The sequence below is a fragment of the Lepidochelys kempii genome, chromosome 7 (genome assembly GCF_965140265.1).
Source record: "Lepidochelys kempii isolate rLepKem1 chromosome 7, rLepKem1.hap2, whole genome shotgun sequence".
Taxonomy (NCBI): domain Eukaryota; kingdom Metazoa; phylum Chordata; order Testudines; family Cheloniidae; genus Lepidochelys; species Lepidochelys kempii.
Genome location: NC_133262.1, coordinates 62,436,246 through 62,455,704, shown reverse-complemented (window position 1 = coordinate 62,455,704; position 19,459 = coordinate 62,436,246). Strand labels below are relative to the sequence as shown.

The 19,459-nt window shown below is 42.5% G+C and overlaps 1 protein-coding gene across 7 annotated transcripts in view; it reads right to left on the bottom strand.

Moving 5' to 3' along the window:
- Window positions 1-19,459, bottom strand: part of ADK (adenosine kinase) — a 542,347-nt gene that overhangs the window by 56,652 nt on the left and 466,236 nt on the right. For all 7 annotated transcript variants that reach the window (XM_073353161.1, XM_073353162.1, XM_073353156.1 and 4 more), the window contains one exon: window positions 14,048-14,162. In XM_073353161.1, the coding sequence (XP_073209262.1) occupies window positions 14,048-14,162 (115 nt within the window). The remainder of the gene's footprint in view (window positions 1-14,047; window positions 14,163-19,459) is intronic.

Sequence of the window (19,459 nt, the reverse complement as noted above, 5' to 3'; positions counted from 1 at the left end):
ATGTGCACAGGCTCTACCCTTATATTTTCCGTGATGGTCTCACAACAGCCGTGCATATCTTTATAACTACAAAGTTTTGATGGGTAACTGTGTTCTGATGCCTGTCTTTTAGGAAACTCATCACGTCCACTTGGGCAAGAGAGCATGCCACTGCTGTGGTGGGCCTCTGGTGTGTAACTTGTCCCCTCTTAACATTCATTTCAGTTCACCTGCTCTGACTCTTTCAGTATTGGACCTCCAAAAGTCTCTGATACCTACTACAGAAATGATACAGTTGAGCATTAACAGGTATGGTTCTGGTGATTATTTTATTATGGTACAATATTTGACTTACTATATCTAAATGAAATTTGTATGTGGGACACAACTTTAAGTTTCAGAGTAACAGCCGTGTTAGTCTGTATTCGCAAAAAGAAAAGGAGTTCTTGTGGCACCTTAGAGACTAACCAATTTATTTGAGCATAAGCTTTCGTGAGCTACAGCTCACTTCATCGGATGCATACCATGGAAACTGCAGCAGACTTTATATATACACAGAGAATATGAAACAATACCTCCTCCCACCCCACTGTCCTGCTGGTAATAGCTTATCTAAAGTGATCATCAGGTGGGCCATTTCCAGCACAAATCCAGGTTTTCTCACCCTCCACCCCCCCACACAAATTCACTCTCCTGCTGGTGATAGCCCATCTAAAGTGACAACTCTTTACACAATGTGCATGACAATCAAGTTGGGCTATTTCCTGCACAAATCCAGGTTTTCTCACATCCCCCCCACCCCCATACACACACAAACTCACTCTCCTGCTGGTAATAGCTCATCCAAACTGACCACTCTCCAAGTTTAAATCCAAGTTAAACCAGAACATCTGGGGGGGGGGGGGGAGGTAAGGAAAAAACAAGAGGACACAGGCTACCTTGCATAATGACTTAGCCACTCCCAGTCTCTATTTAAGCCTAAATTAATAGTATCCAATTTGCAAATGAATTCCAATTCAGCAGTTTCTCGCTGGAGTCTGGATTTGAAGATTTTTTGTTTTAAGATAGCGACCTTCATGTCTGTGATTGCGTGACCAGAGAGATTGAAGTGTTCTCTGACTGGTTTATGAATGTTATAATTCTTGACATCTGATTTGTGTCCATTTATTCTTTTACGTAGAGACTGTCCAGTTTGACCAATGTACATGGCAGAGGGGCATTGCTGGCACATGATGGCATATATCACATTGGTGGATGTGCAGGTGAACGAGCCTCTGATAGTGTGGCTGATGTTATTAGGCCCTGTGATGGTGTCCCCTGAATAGATATGTGGACACAGTTGGCAACGGGCTTTGTTGCAAGGATAAGTTCCTGGGTTAGTGGTTCTGTTGTGTGGAATGTGGTTGTTGGTGAGTATTTGCTTCAGGTTGGGGGGCTGTCTGTAGGCAAGGACTGGCCTGTCTCCCAAGATTTGTGAGAGTGCTGGGTCATCCTTTAGGATAGGTTGTAGATCCTTAATAATGCGTTGGAGGGGTTTTAGTTGGGGGCTGAAGGTGACGGCTAGTGGCGTTCTGTTATTTTCTTTGTTAGGCCTGTCCTGTAGTAGGTAACTTCTGGGAACTCTTCTGGCTCTATCAATCTGTTTCTTTACTTCTGCAGGTGGGTATTGTAGTTGTAAGAAAGCTTGACAGAGATCTTGTAGGTGTTTGTCTCTGTCTGAGGGGTTGGAGCAAATGCGGTTGTATCGCAGAGCTTGGCTGTAGACGATGGATGGTGTGGTGTGGTCAGGGTGAAAGCTGGAGGCATGTAGGTAGGAACAGCGGTCAGTAGGTTTCCGGTATAGGGTGGTGTTTATGTGACCATTGTTTATTAGCACTGTAGTGTCCGGGAAGTGGATCTCTTGTGTGGACTGGACCAGGCTGAGGTTGGTGGTGGGATGGAAATTGTTGAAATCACGGTGGAATTCCTCAAGGGCTTCTTTTCCATGGGTCCAGATGATGAAGATGTCATCAATATAGCGCAAGTAGAGTAGGGGCTTTAGGGGACGAGAGCTGAGGAAGCGTTGTTCTAAATCAGCCATAAAAATGTTGGCATACTGTGGGGCCATGCGGGTACCCATAGCTGTGCCGCTGATCTGAAGGTATACATTGTCCCCAAATGTGAAATAGTTATGGGTAAGGACAAAGTCACAAAGTTCAGCCACCAGGTTAGCCGTGACATTATCGAGGATAGTGTTCTTGACGGCTTGTAGTCCATCTTTGTGTGGAATGTTGGTGTTGAGGGCTTCTACATCCATAGTGGCCAGGATGGTGTTATCAGGAAGATCACTGATGGATTGAAGTTTCCTCAGGAAGTCAGTGGTGTCTCGAAGGTAGCTGGGAGTGCTGGTAGTGTAGGGCCTGAGGAGGGAGTCTACATAGCCAGACAATCCTGCTGTCAGGGTGCCAATGCCTGAGATGATGGGGCGCCCAGGATTTCCAGGTTTATGGATCTTGGGTAGTAGATAGAATATCCCAGGTCGGGGTTCCGAGTTTCTACAAGCCATTACCCTATGATCCCACTGAGAGTTACCAAAAGCAACTACAGCATTTGCTCAAGAAACTTCCTGAAAAAGCACAAGATCAAATCCGCACAGACACACCCCTGGAACCCCGACCTGGGATATTCTATCTACTACCCAAGATCCATAAACCTGGAAATCCTGGGCGCCCCATCATCTCAGGCACTGGCACCCCTCAGGCCAAAAAGTTTGCCTGCCCCTGCTTTAAACGGCCAAAAGCACACTCCACAGTCATTCTTCACCGGCTCAGCCTGTTTTTGAACCACTCCTTGCTGCTGTCAAGGCTCCCTGTGTAGGGTTTCATGAGCCACGGCACTAAGGGTAAGCGCGGTCTCCAAGGATAACAATGGGCATTCAACTTCCCCTACGGTGATCTTCTGGTCTGGGAAAAGTGTTCCAGCTTGCAGATCCCTGAATAGGTCAGTGTTCTGAAAGATGCATTCGTCATGCACCTTTCCGGGCTAGCCTGCATTAATGTCAATGAAATGCCCACGGTGATCCACCTGGAGAACCATAGAGAAATGCCCCCTCCGATTAACATCCTTAGAGGCTAGATGGGCTGGTGCCAGAATTGGAATATGCGTGCCATCTATCGCCCCTCCACATTTAGGGAAACCCATTCGTGCAAAGCCAGCCACAGTGTCATGCACGTTACCCGGTGTCACAGTTCTTCTGAGCAGGATGCGATTAATGGCCCTGCAAACTTGCATCAACACGATACCAATGGTAGACTTTCCCACTCCAAACTGGTTAGCGACTGATCGGTAGCTGTCTGGAGTTGCCAGCTTCCAGATTGCAATAGCCACCCACTTCTCCACCATCAGGACAACTCTCAATCTCGTGTCCTTACGCCGCAGGGTGGGGGCAAGCTCATCACATAGTCCAGTGAAAGTGGCTTTTCTCATCCAAAAGTTCTGCAGCCACTGCTCCTCATCCCAGACTTGCATGACGATGTGATCCCACCACTCAGTGCTTGTTTCCCAAGCCCAGAAGCAGCGTTCCACGGTGGTCAGCATGTCTGTGAATCCCACACGCAAACTCGTGTCATATGCGTTACTTGAGTCGATATCATTGTTGGAGCCCTCACTGTCACTTTGGATCAAAAGGAATAACTCGACTGCCAAATGTGACATGTTGGCAAGACTCGTCAGCATACTCCTCAGCAGTTCGGGCTCCATTCCCGCAGACTGAAAGGGAAGACAGAGCGCGCAGTACAAAAAATGTTGAAAGATTGCGCCAAATTCAGACGGAAACAGAGGGATTGCTGGGATGCGAACCGATGCATCACAGGGTGTTGGGACAGGACCCAGAATGCCCTGCACCCCCTTCCCACAAGCCACAGCACCAGAATGGGAAGAAGTGCTCTGTGGGATAGCTGCCCATAATGCACCATTCCCAGTGCCACTGCAAGTGCCGCAAATGTGACCACACCAGTGCGATTGCAGCTGTCAGTGTGAATAGACTGCTGCGCTTTCCCTACTGCGCTCTCCGAAGGCGGGTTTAACTCAAAGCGCTCTACATCTGCAAGTGTAGCCATGCCCCAAGAGCTCATTGCATGCTTGAACACCAACAACTCCTCTTGATTCCCAATTAAAGCTTATTGTATCATAACACTGTGATTAAGTAACAACTGTTCCTTCAATTCCCTATCTTGCAAAATTTCTATAAGATTTCTAAGACATTAAATTAAAATAAAAAAAAACCTTCTGAAAATATTAAAGGCTGCAACACATCCTTCTAAAATGGAGGGAGTTCCATGATTCATAACTTAATACTATCCATATTTGTGATCGACTTCAAAAAGGATCAAGATCTGGCCCAAACCAAACATATATTTAGACTTATGAATTATAAACACATTTATGCATTAAAACTAAATATTTTAGATTCAGTTCCTTATTTTCTTATCTATATTAACTCAGTGAGACTACTAGCATGTATAAAAGTTACTTACATGGATAAATGGTTCAGGATTGGGGCCTACATGTAAAACTTAGTCTTACTGTAACATTAAAGATTGGGAAAGCACTCAAATCAGGAAATGCTGAAAGGTTTAACTGCCAAAATGTTAACATGGCCACATAGCATATCTGGCTTATTTTATGATATAGATTAACTAACAAGTACTAATATAAAGGGTCACATTTAACAAGGAAAACAGGAATATAAATTATTACATATTTACAATGTGACAGAGTTAACAAATGGAATTTCCTGACTTTGGAGCACTTGGTATCTTAATCTTAATGTTGCATAAATACCAGCTTTTCCATTTAATTTACATAAGCTTTTTAAGAGGAAAAAGCTCTGCTAAATTGCTTTAAAGATGCCTTAGCGCACCTATCAAAATTTAAATACTCCTTGATGTTTCTACTGCTCTTGGGAACACATTCTTTACTGATGCATTCAGCCCAAAATGAAGTGGCCTTAACTGAAGCATCATTAACACAACAGGGCTTGCCTAAGGTGGTCTAAATGCTTGAATCTTTAAAAACACATCCAACCTTAACTGCCATGTTCCTAATAAAGGAGCCCACAAGCAACATGCCCTTAACAGAGGTGGTCTTAAAAACACTGGGAAAAATGAATGGAAAATTCTAATATGCATGCCTGAATATGCCAAATTTCATCATTCATAACTTTAAAAATACTGAAGTGACTTTCTTCAAACTGGGATTGTTTTTCTTTCCTCTATTAAAACCATAAAACAAGACAAGTTTAAAGTTTGTAGCTTCAGCTGTTTTTTAATTATGCAAATATTTCAAGAGAAAAGTGTGTTTTCCACTGCTAAACTGATTGTGCTCAGATTTTCCAAAAGATTTTCCCTTGGGCCGAGCCCAGACATAAAATGTATCTGACCAAAAGCAATTTGTTTAAAAGTGTCATGAGCAGCCCTGAAAAGGAGGTACATTTCACAGCATTTGATACTGACAAATGTTACAGTGCACATATAGCTATGACATATATCCATACCCATAAGAAATTAATGTACATACACAAATCACATCACCCTCCAATGAACTATTCATGAAAATGTGATACAGTAGTTGTTTAAATAGGGCACAGGAACAATACATAATGTCAAAATACTGCTGCTAAAAATCACCACTCTCTCCTTGCTCTGTACCTGCTTCATCTACTTTGATACATCTAATTTAACCCCGACAGCCCTTTTCTGCCTACTCATTTTCTCATAAACCTCTCCCAGACTCTATACCCGTTCCAGTCCTTTCTTCTTAGTTCTCCGTGTTCCCTTCTATTTCTCTTGGCTCTCTACTTTTTCCCCATACTACCTCCCTACCATCAACAATCTTTTTCTTACAGACCATCCCGACCTTAAAACACTCTTTTGCCTAGCTTTCCATTCATGACCAACAACAACTCTGCCTGCTCATACTCTCTTGACTCATCCTTTAATTTGTTGTATTGCAACCATCCAATGTCAATTGTAAACTTCTTGAGGGATGGACCTTAAATTGTAAGATTCTCAAGGCAGGGACCTGTCTAAAGCTCTGGTAAGTGCGATCACACTTACCATATGGCAGTTTATAAGTAAGAGTAAACCTGATAAATAATAATGATAAGCAACCATTTTAGGACAGGAAGTGAAGAACAACATATCCAGTGGAACTGCAGGAGGAATTTCATGGTTTTATAGATGTTTCATAGAGTTTAAGGCTAGAAGTGACCATTAGATCATCTAGCCTGATTTCCTCTAATCACAGGCCATCGATTTTCACTCAGATGCCCCTTTAGTAAACCCAAAGACCTTAGTTTGACTAAAGCATTTCAGTATTCAGGAGACTAACCTGTATACCGCCAGCAGAGAATGGAAGAAACCAAGGTGCCAGCAAAGCCCAAGGCCCCTGCACTGGCAGGGAATTGATTAGGTGAGTTATGCCCAGATGATCCCAACAGGTGAGCCATGCCCCATGCTGCAGAAGAAGGTGAAAATCCCCCAAGGTCCCAGTCAGTCTGAACTGGGGGAAAATTCTTCCTGACCCCACATCTGTCAGTAACTGTGAACTTAAGCATATGAGCAAAACACACCAGCCGGACACCTAGAAAGAAGATTCTCAGTAGTACCTTAGAGTACCAGTCAATCCTGTCTAGTGTCCCATCTCCAGCTACAGCCAATCTCTGATGCTTTAGAGGAAGGCAAACAAACAAACAAACAAAAATATTACACAGAGTACATATAGCCAATTGTGCATCGGCAGGAAAAAAATTCCATTTAGGCAAGTATCCATTGTGACAAAGTTCCTCCTCTACCTTGGTGGGTCTTGCGCTTATTGGCGGATTTGCTCGCCTTGGAGCTTCATGGCAGCCCTTAGTTTGGCCGTTTTCGTGAACCCACAGTCCAGGTCAACTCCTGTGTCCCAACCAGGAGTTGGGAGGTTTGGGGGGAACCCAGGCCTGCCCTCTACTCTGGGTTCCAGCCCAGGGCCCTGTGGAATGCAGCTGTCTAGAGTGCCTCCTGGAACAGCTGTGCGACAGCTACGACTCCCTGGGCTACTTCCCCATGGCATCCTCCCAACACCTTCTTTATCCTCACCATAGGATCTTCCTCCTGGTGTCTGATAATGCTTGTACTCCTCAGTCCTCCAACTGTCCGCGTTCTCACTCTCAGCTCCTAGTGCCTCTTGCTCCCAGCTCCTCACACGCGCACCACAAACTGAAGTGAGCTCCTTTTTAAAACCCAGGTGCCCTGATTAGCCTGCCTTAATTGATTCTAGCAGCTTCTTGATTGGCTGCAGGTGTTCTAATCGGCCTGTCTGTCTTAATTGTCTCCAGAAGGTTCCTGATTGTTCTGGAACCTTCCCTTTTACCTTACCCAGGGAAAAGGGACCTACTTAACCTGGGGCTAATATATCTGCCTTCTATTACTCTCCTGTAGCCGTCTGGCCTGACCCTATCACACCATGTAATTCCCCAAGTTGGATGTGCTACAGTATCTTTAATAAGCTCAAAGAGTCAGGGCCTTATTTTTACTATTCAACTAAAAGAGGTAGTACCAAGACCTTCAGCTGATGTATAGAGGCCTAGTTCCATTGACTTCAATGAAGCGAGGTCATTTTATATTAGCTGTCCCACAATGTACAAATATGTGCAGAAGCAAATCAGATATTTAAAAAATAATAATCCCAGACCTAGACCTATGACCAGCTGGGAGGATTTACAAAAGTGCCTGGTTCTGTTAGACAAAACACTAAGGCTCTCCTGATGTCAAAGGTATGGAATCGCTCTTCTTCCCTGCTCATATGTGGCTTTGGATAAAATACTGGCAAATAAGTTGTCTGGTTGATGTGGAAAGAAAAAAACACCTTTGGGATGAACTTTGGATGAGGACATAGGTAAACTGCGTCCTTAAAAGGGATCGTGTATGGAGGCCATAACATTAATGCCTGCAGCTCCCCATCTCTTCTGGCAGAGGCAATAGCCACCAAAAATTTCACCTTCATTGACAGATGCAGCAGACAGCAGGTAGCCAACGGTTCAATCTGGGAACCGATAAGTCTTGACAATACTGAGTGTTGATCCCATGGGGAAACTGAGTCTTGCACCAGTGGGTATAATTTAACAAAGCCTTTAAAAAACTTAATGGATTGGACAAAATAGAGCGACTGTCCATTTTAGGGTAGAATGCTGAAGTAGCTGCCAGATGTACCTTGATTGAATGAACTGCTAAACCTTGATGTTTCAAGTATATAAGTAGTCCAGAATATGTTTAACTGAAGAACTGATCAGTGACACTGTCCTGGTAAGACCATATGGAAAAAATGTTTCCATTTAGATAAGTAAGTAGCTCTTGTAGAAGGCTTTTTACTATTTAGCAGGATCTCTTGACCAACTTTTGATCAGGTCTACTCTCTAGTGTCTAGCCACGGAGCATCCATGCAGTTAAGTGAAGGGATTGTAGGCTTGGGTGGATTATGCGACCATGATCCTGAGAGATTAGGTTCAAGTCTACTGGAAGTGAAATTGGAAGTTTCACTGACAGTTCCAGGAAAGTGGAGAACCAGTGCTGATGGGCCCATGCTGGGGCTATAAGTCTGACTTTGGCACGGTCCTGTCTTATGTTTAGTAATACCCTGTGAATATGCTGATCTGGGAGAAAACATAGAGGAGCCTACTTGACCACATCAGTAAAAAGGCATCTACTATAGAACCTTGGCTGTGACTCCCTAGGGAGCAGAATTGCTGACACTTTTTGTTGGACTTTGTCCCAAAACAGGTCAACTTGGGGAAACCCCCACCACTGGAATATGTATCTAGCCACATCTGGGCGAAGAAACAACTCATAAATGATCTGCTCAGGTGGTCTGCTAGGTCATTCTGTAACCTGGCAAGTAAGATGCTTCTAGATCAGTGGTTCCCAAACTTGTTCCGCCGCTTGTGCAGGGAAACCCTGTGGCGGGCCGGGCTGGTTTGTTTACCTGCTGCGTCCACAGGTTCGGCCGACAGTGGCTCCCAGTGGCCGCGGTTCGCTGCTCCAGGCCAATGGAAGCTTCTGGAAGTGGCGTAGGCCGAGGGACGTACTGGCCGCAGCTTTCTGCAGCTCCTATTGGCCTGGAGCAGTGAACTGCGGCCACTGGGAGCCACGATTGGCCGCACCTGCGGATGCAGCAGGTAAACAAACCGGCCTGGCCCGGCACGGCTTTCCCTGCACAAGCGGTGGAAAAAGTTTGGGAACCACTGTTCTAGCTCTATCGTGCTGGCATTGAAGAGCTCCCAGAGTACAGTCCTGCTTGTTGAGGTGAAACATTGCCACCATGTTGTCTGTGAAGACTAATAGGCTGCTTCCCCTCATCAGCGATAGAAATAATTGGCACACCAGTCTGACAGCTTTCAGTTCTCTGACACTGATGTGCAAAGCTAAGTCCTTTGAGGATCACAGACCCTGCATCTGTAGAGAACCCAGGTGGGCTCTCTGACCATGGTGGGGCTGATCTATTCAGGGGCGGGGCCTGGTGCCAAGAGCCTGGCAATGGGCAGAGTGATGCCATCATTGCTGGTTTGGCCCTGGGTGGGACCGAGGCCTCCCTGTCCAAGAAGCAGCCAACTGAGTATCGGTGTTTGAGTCGCTGGTGGACAGGGCAGTGGTGCCGAGGGATCAGACTCCTGTAAGGAAAGAGACACAGGTACCAAGAGACAGATTTCTTGCCGCTGCAAACTCCTCTGGAGTAGTCGGCCCTGAGATGGTCTCTTGTCTTGGTGCTGAAGAAGTTGATGGTGCCACTTACAGCACTGGTCTCAACAGTGCTCGTTGTGACACTGGAGCTGACTGAGCCAATTTAGGCACTGATTTGGAGTAATGCCTAGGTTTCAGGTGCACTCTCCGTGACTCCTTCTTGCTCCTCTTACCAGACTTAGAGACTGAAGAGCTTGCCCTAGTCGGGCTTCTATGGAAGCTTTGTATTTCTTCCTCAGTACAGGCAAGGGATAATGGTGCCAGGATTATGCTAAAGCTGGAGGTGCGCTTCTCACTGAAGTTGCACCTCTTGGCACCGAGTCAGACAGGGATGACTCCAGTGGTAGCCTAAGTGCTGCCTCCATCAGCAGGAATTTCAGCCTCGCCTCCCTATCCTTCTTCACTCTAGGCTTGAACTCCCTGCAAATCTGGCACTGGTCCTTTGTGTGAGCTTCCCCCAAGCACTTCAGGCAGCTATTGTGCACGTTGCTCGCCGGCACAGGTCTCAAGCAAGAAGTGCATGTGGGCAGTGGTCACTACCGAGTCCTTCCCCTGCATTAGGATATCTTGGGACTCGCTAAGCAACATTTCCAAGAGCGTCCTTCCCATATACATTGATTAGGTTGGGAGAGGTCTGATAGTTGCCCCCTGGAAAGAGACCTCTGCTAAAAAGATAAGGTAGCATTTCTTTTCTTCAGTCAAAAAGGCAACCTCCACAGCTGCAGACCTTTCTTTGGGCAACTACTAAAAGGCTCATTTTGATTGAATCAGGCATACTTCTGGATCAATACCTGCGTTAGCAAACGGAGGCAACCTGGACCATTTTCACTGTCAGGATTCGCTGCACTAGCTCATATGATCGTATGTACAAAAAATTACTCAACTATATGTTAATGGATGCAATCTGATAGCTCAACTAAATCAAGAGCATTGCCTCCTCTGTTCTCAGGTGGGAGAACTTTCAAATAAACCAAATGCTGAAAAAAACATCAAACCATTCCCACAAATATTTATGACAAAAAACCCAAAACACATTGTACAATTACCTTCACAGAAATACCTAGTAAAGCCATTTGTATATCCCCAACTTTTTTTTTTTTATTTATGGACAGCAAATGGTGACTATGAACAACTTGGTTTTTCTAGAGGCCACAATTTTGTTTAATCAACTTTCTGCTTTCATTTTGGTCTACTTTTCATGGTGTGATCACTACCGAAAGGTATCACTGAATGTCTTGTTATTATGCGTGGAAGCTTGCAGTGATACCTATAGTTAAAGTTGCCTTGCACTTTCCAAAATAAGGGCTTGTCTGATGTGATGACATTTACTGGCAGTACTATGCTGGTATAATATAGTTCTGCTGGTAAATTTCCCCAAGTACACAATCCCTAAGTCCCTGTGTTCATTTGCTTATAACTTTGCCTAACTTGAACAATTTTGGCTGACATTTTTCTTGGGCCAGATGTCTGCCTCAGTGTATTTATTTCCTTTGAAAGTTTCAGCAAAAATGGTTCCGTTGTTTCTGAGAACGTTAAGGGTAAAAATGGTGTTTTGCCAAGGTTAATTCTTACATTCATCATGTTGAGAAGCTTCATATTTTGGAGCAAATGTGAAATTTGGTGGAGTTGTTTCCCCTTTCAACAGAGACACCTTTTGTTGTCCCCCATGAAAGTGCAACCATATTACAGCCAAGTGAGAAGCCAATGAAAATTGTCATTTGCACATGCTCAATAGAGTGTTGTTAGAGGCTGGCATCTCAATTCAGTCTGCTTCACCCTCACACAGTGCCCTGAGCATGCTGCAGGCCAGAGCTCAACAGAACATTCCCTGCAATTGCTCCTGCCAGCCTGGCAGCTGGAGTCCATTGTGGCAAAGGAGACTAGAACTGATAGCAGGTGCCCCCCAAAGCTCCTGTAGATGGAGGTGGTTAATTTTTCCCAGGTTGGCATAAAGAGAATTCAAGGAGACTTTAAGTGATCTGTTCAATAACTGTTTCAGGACAGTTAATGGCAGCAAGGGAAGAAGGGACAGAAGTAGTAGAGTCTGTTGCATAGATGCTGAATCCCTGAGATAGGGTGGGAGAAATTAAATTATTCATGTTTATATTGCTTTTTTAGACATCTCTCTTTGACCTAGTAACCAGGAAGTTCCTTTTGTCATGTTCAGCTGGTCAAAACCGGACAAAAGGTTATTTAATTGCAGTCTAAAGTAGGAGCTCCCCACAAGCATGCTCAAACCCATGGCTGGCTAACTGCCTCCTTTTCCTTGCAAGTATTCTTTTAATCTCTGATCAAACTCTTCCTGAATATCTGATCTCTTCAGAAAGGCATTAGAATAAACTGCACCACAACTGGTCCCTGTGAACATGTATTAATTGTCTTTTATGCAGTAAAGAAGAGAGGCTTAATTTGTACACTCAGATATTGCTCAGTGCAGCCATCTTTCCAATGACCTTTTACAAACACTTTACAATGCAGGGTTTAAAACACAACAAGCCCTAATTAGTGTTGAAATAACTGTGTTAGCACTGCCCTATGCCAGTCTGTGGTGTCACTATATGCTAAATCAAGGGACACATTTTCCTTCTATTCTTCATTAGTAGTTTAAAGCTAGGAGGTGGGAAAAGGCTGATCCATATTCAAGAAGAGAGGAGGGGGTGGGGAACAATAACAAATTGGTATCTCTTTTGAGAATTGCCCCACAGGCCAAGCATTTTTATGTTCTTAATCATTATTAAATGACTTAACATGACACACAGAGCCTGGCAAATGATTGCATCCTGACATGAGAACGAATTACAAATGAAATGAAAGATCAAGCTGTATTAGAGGACTGCCTCTGGGAAATGAAAATCTTTAATTCTCTTTTATTATTGACATTTATTTGGCTGCCATGAATAACAACATAGCAAAGAGATTCAGCTATGCTTGTGCACTGAATAGTTTATCCCAGGGCTCAAAACTGCCTTAACATTTATCATGTTTGCTTTTGTAGCTGACACCACTGCATACCCTCTCTATCCATCTTGCATTTATCATGCATACAAAGTGCATTCTCTAATTTAAGTTCGTTTTCATAGGGAACAAACAGCTAAGATTAGCAAGTGTCAGTTCTCAAATAAGCTCCCAGTTGGAAAAATATCAAAGAATGGATTAATGGATTTGTTAACAACTCCAGTTTAAAGAATAAAATAAATACACAGTGAAAATTAAATAAGAGCACAGGAGGGTTACATGTAAGATTTAGGTTTACCACCATTATTACTAACTCATGTATAAAAACATTTTTACTACTATTTTTTCAGCCAACCGTACAAAGCTCAAGTGGAGCATCTCCATATGGACCATTCAAATATTGCAGTGATTTTCTGGAAGCAAAGCTGTCATGCTTGCAAGACAAGACAGACATATCCAACTCTGAACCTGTGTTGTTTGAAAGCCGTTTGTGACTAACAAATTATGGGAAGAAAATCTAAAAAACAGAAATAATTTAGATTTCTCCTAAGAACAAATTGTAAGGTAGTGACATATTTACTTGGAGCCCAATCCTGAAGTCCTAGCCTCACAGGATGCACTCCGCACCTAACAGAACCAGACCCTTAATTAATACCTTACCTTGTGCAGGAATTAATGACTAAAACGGCTTGCAACAGCACATGGCAGTAATTGTATTATTTAATCTAGGAATTATAGGTGGACAAATTAAAGCGCCTGCTCAAAGGCAGGCAGTCATGTTTGTAATGCTTAAATCTGTGTGTCACATATCATTATTTCAAACAGCAGAAGCCACTCATATCCCAGCTAAGAACACCTTTTTTCCACTTATTCCTTTGAGAATGGAAGAGCAGACAGCTGAGAAAAGCTAGAAGTGAGACTTTCTGTTCAAATCAAAAAAGACTGGAAATTCACTTCGTGCTGGATTTCACTTCCTCATTTTCACAAATGCTTAAATGTACTCTACTGTTGCTGCAGCTGTTCCCAACAAGTATAGTGTGTTCTTATTTGCAGCAAAGATGGCTTTGCAGATAAAATCTGAAGTCATAAAAAGTAGAGTAAAACCAATTGGAGAAATATTTTAGATCTATGTTATAAAAATAACTTAAGATATCCATAACTCAGTTGTTGAACTTTCCTGTGAAATATTAACTTCTGATGTTTAGGACATTTAAGGGGTTAAAAACATGAGAAACATTTATTAAGATAAAATCAGGGAAAGACAAGTACTTTGAATACAATTTCACAGATATTATTTGTAAAACTAATACATGATTTAACGCGTATGTATTCTGTATAACAATACAGCTTTAAAAAGGTACCTGTAGCCATTACAGTGTCATCTTTCCCTTGGGTGAAGACTACAATTCGTTGCCTTTTAGGGTTCACCTTTGGCAGGGCTTGTGCCTTCTGGGCTATCTCTTTAATATCTTCAGTCTATTAACAGCAAGGGAGAAAAAATTCTTGTAACCAGCATAGCAGAGCAGTGAAAGATTAAGACTTTATTAGCAGATCAAAGATTTATCCTCTTATGACTAGATAATAAAATAGACTTTATTGTGTGTTGAGAAAGATTTTTAAGAGGAAGAATACTTCATTCTCTTAAAGGTTTATGTAGTACCAAGAGGCCATTTGCTATAATCTTGGAAGTGATACTGGCGCTATACCAATAGCCACAATGCAGAGCCTAATGAAAGAATTACGCAGCATTTCCTAACTGGCAATTTCTATTGGTTTTCCGTGCTTTGGCTAAATTCTAACCTTATTCCCCATAAAATTAAAAATAAAATGAGAAAGAGAATAACTCAGAAAATCTCAGGGCTTGATTCTCTTCCCATATATAGAGGGTTTACGCTGCTTTAACAGCACTGATTCAATGGAATTACTGCTGATTTACAACAGTGTAATTCAAGAAGAATCAGGCCCTTGCTGTTTCTCTGAACACTTCCGAGGGACTACAAATTTCCACACCATATTGTATATATGTAGAAACATAGAAATTGCCAAATTGAATCAGACTAGTGGTCCATCCATTCCAGTATCCTATCTCTGATAGTGGCCAGTATAAGATGCTAGACACCCAGTAACTGACACTTATGGAATGACCAGCCTTTAGGAATCCTTCCTAATCCCATCTGTTGGTGATTGTGCAATGGTCTGAAGCACAAGAGTTTCTATTCCTATTTTTAAAAATCTTACCTAATGTAAATGTTCTCATTATCCATATAAAGGTCTAATCATTTTTTTTAATGCTACAGTACTGAGCTTTTGGTCTCAATTATATTCTACATCAATGAATTCCACAAGTTAGTGTGTTAAAAGTATTTCCTTTCTTCAGTTACAAAATATGCTACCTTTCAATTCAATTTGAGAATGCCCCTTTGCATCTAAATTGTAAGAGCGTGAATAACAAAATGAACATGCTTTCTCTGTGCCATTTGCTATGTCCCTTCTTATTTATATCTAGGTGTGCAAGGATTAAATTTCTATCGATAAATGTCAATTTCATTATACACATACAAACCAATGAAAAGATATTGCCATTAATAATAATAGAAATTTACAGGTAGGCAAAGTAAGAAAAATGCTGCTTGAGAACTTATTAGAGTTTGATTTAAGGATATGTACTATACTGTACAGTATATTTATTATAAAATCATGAATGGTGTGGAGAAAGTGAATAAGGAAGTGTTATTTACTCCTTCACGTAACTCAAGAACCAGGGATCACCCAACAAATAAATAGGCAGCAGGTTTAAAACAAACAAAAGGAAGTACTTCTTCACACAATGCACAGTCAACCTATGGAACTCATTGACAGAGGATGTTGTGAAGGCCAAAAGTATAACAGGCTTCAGAAAAGAATCCTGCCAAAACCTATTTATATCCTCTCTAAGCTAAACAGTCTCAGTCTTTCCTATCTGCCTTTATATGAAAGTGACTGGAACTCAACTCAGCAAGTCTGCGAGGGTGGACTGTTTGTTAATGTGATATCATTATAATATTTTCAGAATAATTTTCTGCTCCGTTCTTTATTCTAACTTTTATTTATTTATTTTAAACCACCACTATATATTGAGCAGAGGTTTTCATAGAGCTGTCCACATTGGCTCCTCAAGACTTTTACTTGAGTGGTTACAGTTAATTTAGAATCCAGCAATGTACGAGTATTTCAAATTATACCTTCCTATGTTCATTATCGTGTATGTCAAAAGTGAATTTAATTTCACTTAGCTTTGTTAGATCCCTCAAAGTTGTCCATATCCTCATAGACTTTGAGGCCAGGAGGGATCATCATGATCATGTAGTCTGACTTTGTGCACATCACAGACCACAGCACCTCACCCACCCACTCCTGTAACAGACCCCTACCCTCTGGCTGAGTTACTGACATCCTCAAACCATGGTTTAAAGACCCCAAGTTACACTAATTTTATGCCAATCCGACCCAGGGAAAAATTCCTTCCTGACCCCAAATATGGCAATCAGTTAGACCCTGAGCAGTTGGATAAGACCCAGTAGGCAAACACCTGGGAAAGAATTCTCTGTAGTAACTCAGAGCCCTTCCCATCTAGTGTCCCATCATAAGAGATTGGAAATATTTGCTGCTTGCAGTCACAGATCAGCTACATGACATTGTAGGCTGTCTCATCATACCACCCCCTCCATAAACTTATCAAGCTCAGTCTTGAAGCCAGTTAGGTATTTTGCCCCTACTGCTCCCCTTGGAAGGCTGTTCCAGAACTTCACTCTTCTGATGGTTAGAAACTAATTTCGACCCTAAACTTGTTGATGGCCAATTTATATCCATTTGCTCTTGTGTCCACAATGGTGCTTAACTTAAATAACTCCTCTCCCTCCCCAGTATTTATCCCTGATTTATTTATAGAGAGAAATCATCTCTCCTGTCAACCTTCCTGTTAGGCTAAACAAGACAAGTCTCTCTAGTACTGGGTAGCCTTTAGGCCAGATTTTGCTACTCATACTGGGGGTGGGGGAGGAGGGAGAGCAGGAGAGGTAGTTTCCATTCCGTTTTACCATTTATGGTAAGTGTCTAAGACATGCCTACATGACCATGTAATTGTCTCAGTTTATGCAGGTTTTATCATGCGTCTTGTCCTGGCTTTCTAATTCAGAACTAACTTCCTAGATGATTGTAGTGGGCATAATTGAGACCAGGATCGTAACTAAAATTATTACTACATACTTGTCAACTGCATTATTTTGGTCAGGGCTACCCTGCATTTTTGAAATTTAGTTCCAGATGTTTACAGTCCCTGACAATGTCACAGGAAGGTCACACAGTGCCATCCAGAGTGGGTGGGAGGTCTCTGGCTGCCTTTGCTCCCCAAACTCCTGACCATAGCTGCTCTGCTGTCTGCTGGAGTATCCAAAAATGATCCAGGGCAGAAAGCATATGAGGCAGTAAGAAGGCAAGCAGTAGCTGCTTCTGCCCTGCCCATATAGTGCCAGCTCCTCTTAATGTATAAAAGATAAACATGGAGAGAGAGAAAAGATGTGGTGGTTGGTCTCCCCAGACGGGAGGACAGATGCAGGGTAACATACCATGGACACTGGGAGAAGGGAACACAGAGACTGGAAGATAGCCTTCCCTACCAGAAAGACAAATGGAAGGAGTCCCACATCTCTCCTGGTTGAGGGGAGGAGGACAGAAAGGCCACATTGCACTATTCTCCAGGAAAAGAAGGATGAGATGAACCATGAAGATGCCAGAGAAGGAACTGGGCCTTCTCTTCTTCTGTAAAGATGCTATAGTACCTCTCCTTAAGAAGATAACTGCAAGTGGTGAATAGGAGATGTTGGGGGCTAGAGAATAGCAGGCCTACATTGGTTGAGACAAGTATCCAGGCTACTAGATGTTTTAATCTAAATCCTGAACCTTTAGAGGCCGTGAAGAGAGCCATGAAGGAGGAGAGACTAAAGCATCAGAGAGCTCAAGGAAAATAAGGCTAGAAAAGAGGCTATTAGATTTAACTAGGAGGTGGTCCCTAGTGATAATCGTTAGAGAGCTCATAGTAAAGAGAATGAAGGAATCAGAGAATTTGAAGACATTTGGAGTAAACTAACTTGCTCAGACTTCAGAGTCAAAGGAAACGAGAATGATGGGCTATAGTTTGAGAAAATGGCGTGATCAAGAGAGGATTTCTTCAGGGTGAGGGATTACAAGGGTGTCCTTGAAATCAGAGAGGAAAGACCCAAGGGAAAAAAAGATTAATTGAGGATGAAGGTAAAGGAGGAAATGAAAGACAGTAAGATAAAGCACAAGTTTTCAAGTAGATTTAACTATATGGGGAAGTAGGAGTAATAAGCTGTCTTTGAGTTACACAGAAACAAAAAAACATTGTACAAAAGTCAGAATTTCAAACCAGGGTAATTTAGTGTCTTGTAACTGTTCCTGCAACCTTCGAATAAAATTGGACATTATCTTTTACCTTGTGAATAAATCAGTTAATTTTCAGGCCAAACTAATCTTCCATACCAAAGTCATTGGGAATGACAAAGGGAACTAAAATGGGGCCTTATAACAGAAGATGGTTATAATCTTAATGTGGGAAAGTCCTTCACCTCTCCACAGTCTAGCTTCGTCTGACCATTACGCACTGTTATATTCTGAAGTGCGGTTGTGGTGTTTTGTGTCACGTGGTTCAGTGAAGTGAAAGACAAATGACAAGTAAGGGCTTCAGCTGTGGCATGTCTTTCAAGTCCCTGGAAGATGCTACCTTCCCTCAAGTTTGAATAAGTAATTTCTATTCAGCAAAATTATTCCATACATATTATTTTGAAATACCTGTAGCAAAGATTATTTCCTACTTTTATTTGTAACTTGCATTGGATTATATTTGAATTCTTATCCAGGGCACTGTTCTGAATCCCTTACTCCCTTACATATATGAGTGAGTGCAAACATATCATTGCTTTATGGTCCCAAAGTATCTAAAAGAGTGTCATAAATGCACATGATGCCTCGAAATGCTGGATTTTACATTTGGATTTGGCTCTGATTTAGCTACGAAGATATAAAAATCACACAGGGGCAGCCAGCTCCCTATTGAATAAAGCATCTGAGGAGGCTCACAGGCTGCATTTACTCGATCAAGTAGAACATATTGCACTTCAGAAACATATGTCATGTATGCTGAATAACAGGTACATCGAGTTGAAACCTCCCACAGTTGGTCAAACAAAACCTCCAATTCTTTATCTCTGAATATATGTACATTAAATATAATGGGACTAGTTCAGACCTGGCTTAAACAGGCTTAAATCCTTGAAATTAATGGAGTTGTGCCCACAAACATCAAGGCTGAATTTGGTCCAATACATCTAAAGTAATGGTTTGGGATTTTTTTGGAAGTCTGCAGTATTCTGGGAGACCAACAGTTTTGTGTGGAGGCGCTACTAGCCCCTAATACACATAGTCATGGGGGGGATGGCCCTTATAAATGGTCCAGCCCACCTGTGACATAACTAATCTGATTAATCAAGTAGAAAGACTGAAGCAAGTCATGACTAAATCAGGACTCTGGGAAGGAAAACAGAGGTTTGTGATCAGTCACTGGGGCAACTGCAGGCCAGAGCTGCAGGGGGAGAGAGCCACCTGCTGTGGTCCCCAGGGAAGGGAGTTGTGGCTCTCTTTGTTTTCCATTTCAGAAGGCAAAGAAAGTAGGACATGTCCTGCATCTTCTCCACATGCTCAGAGAACAGAAAGGGAGT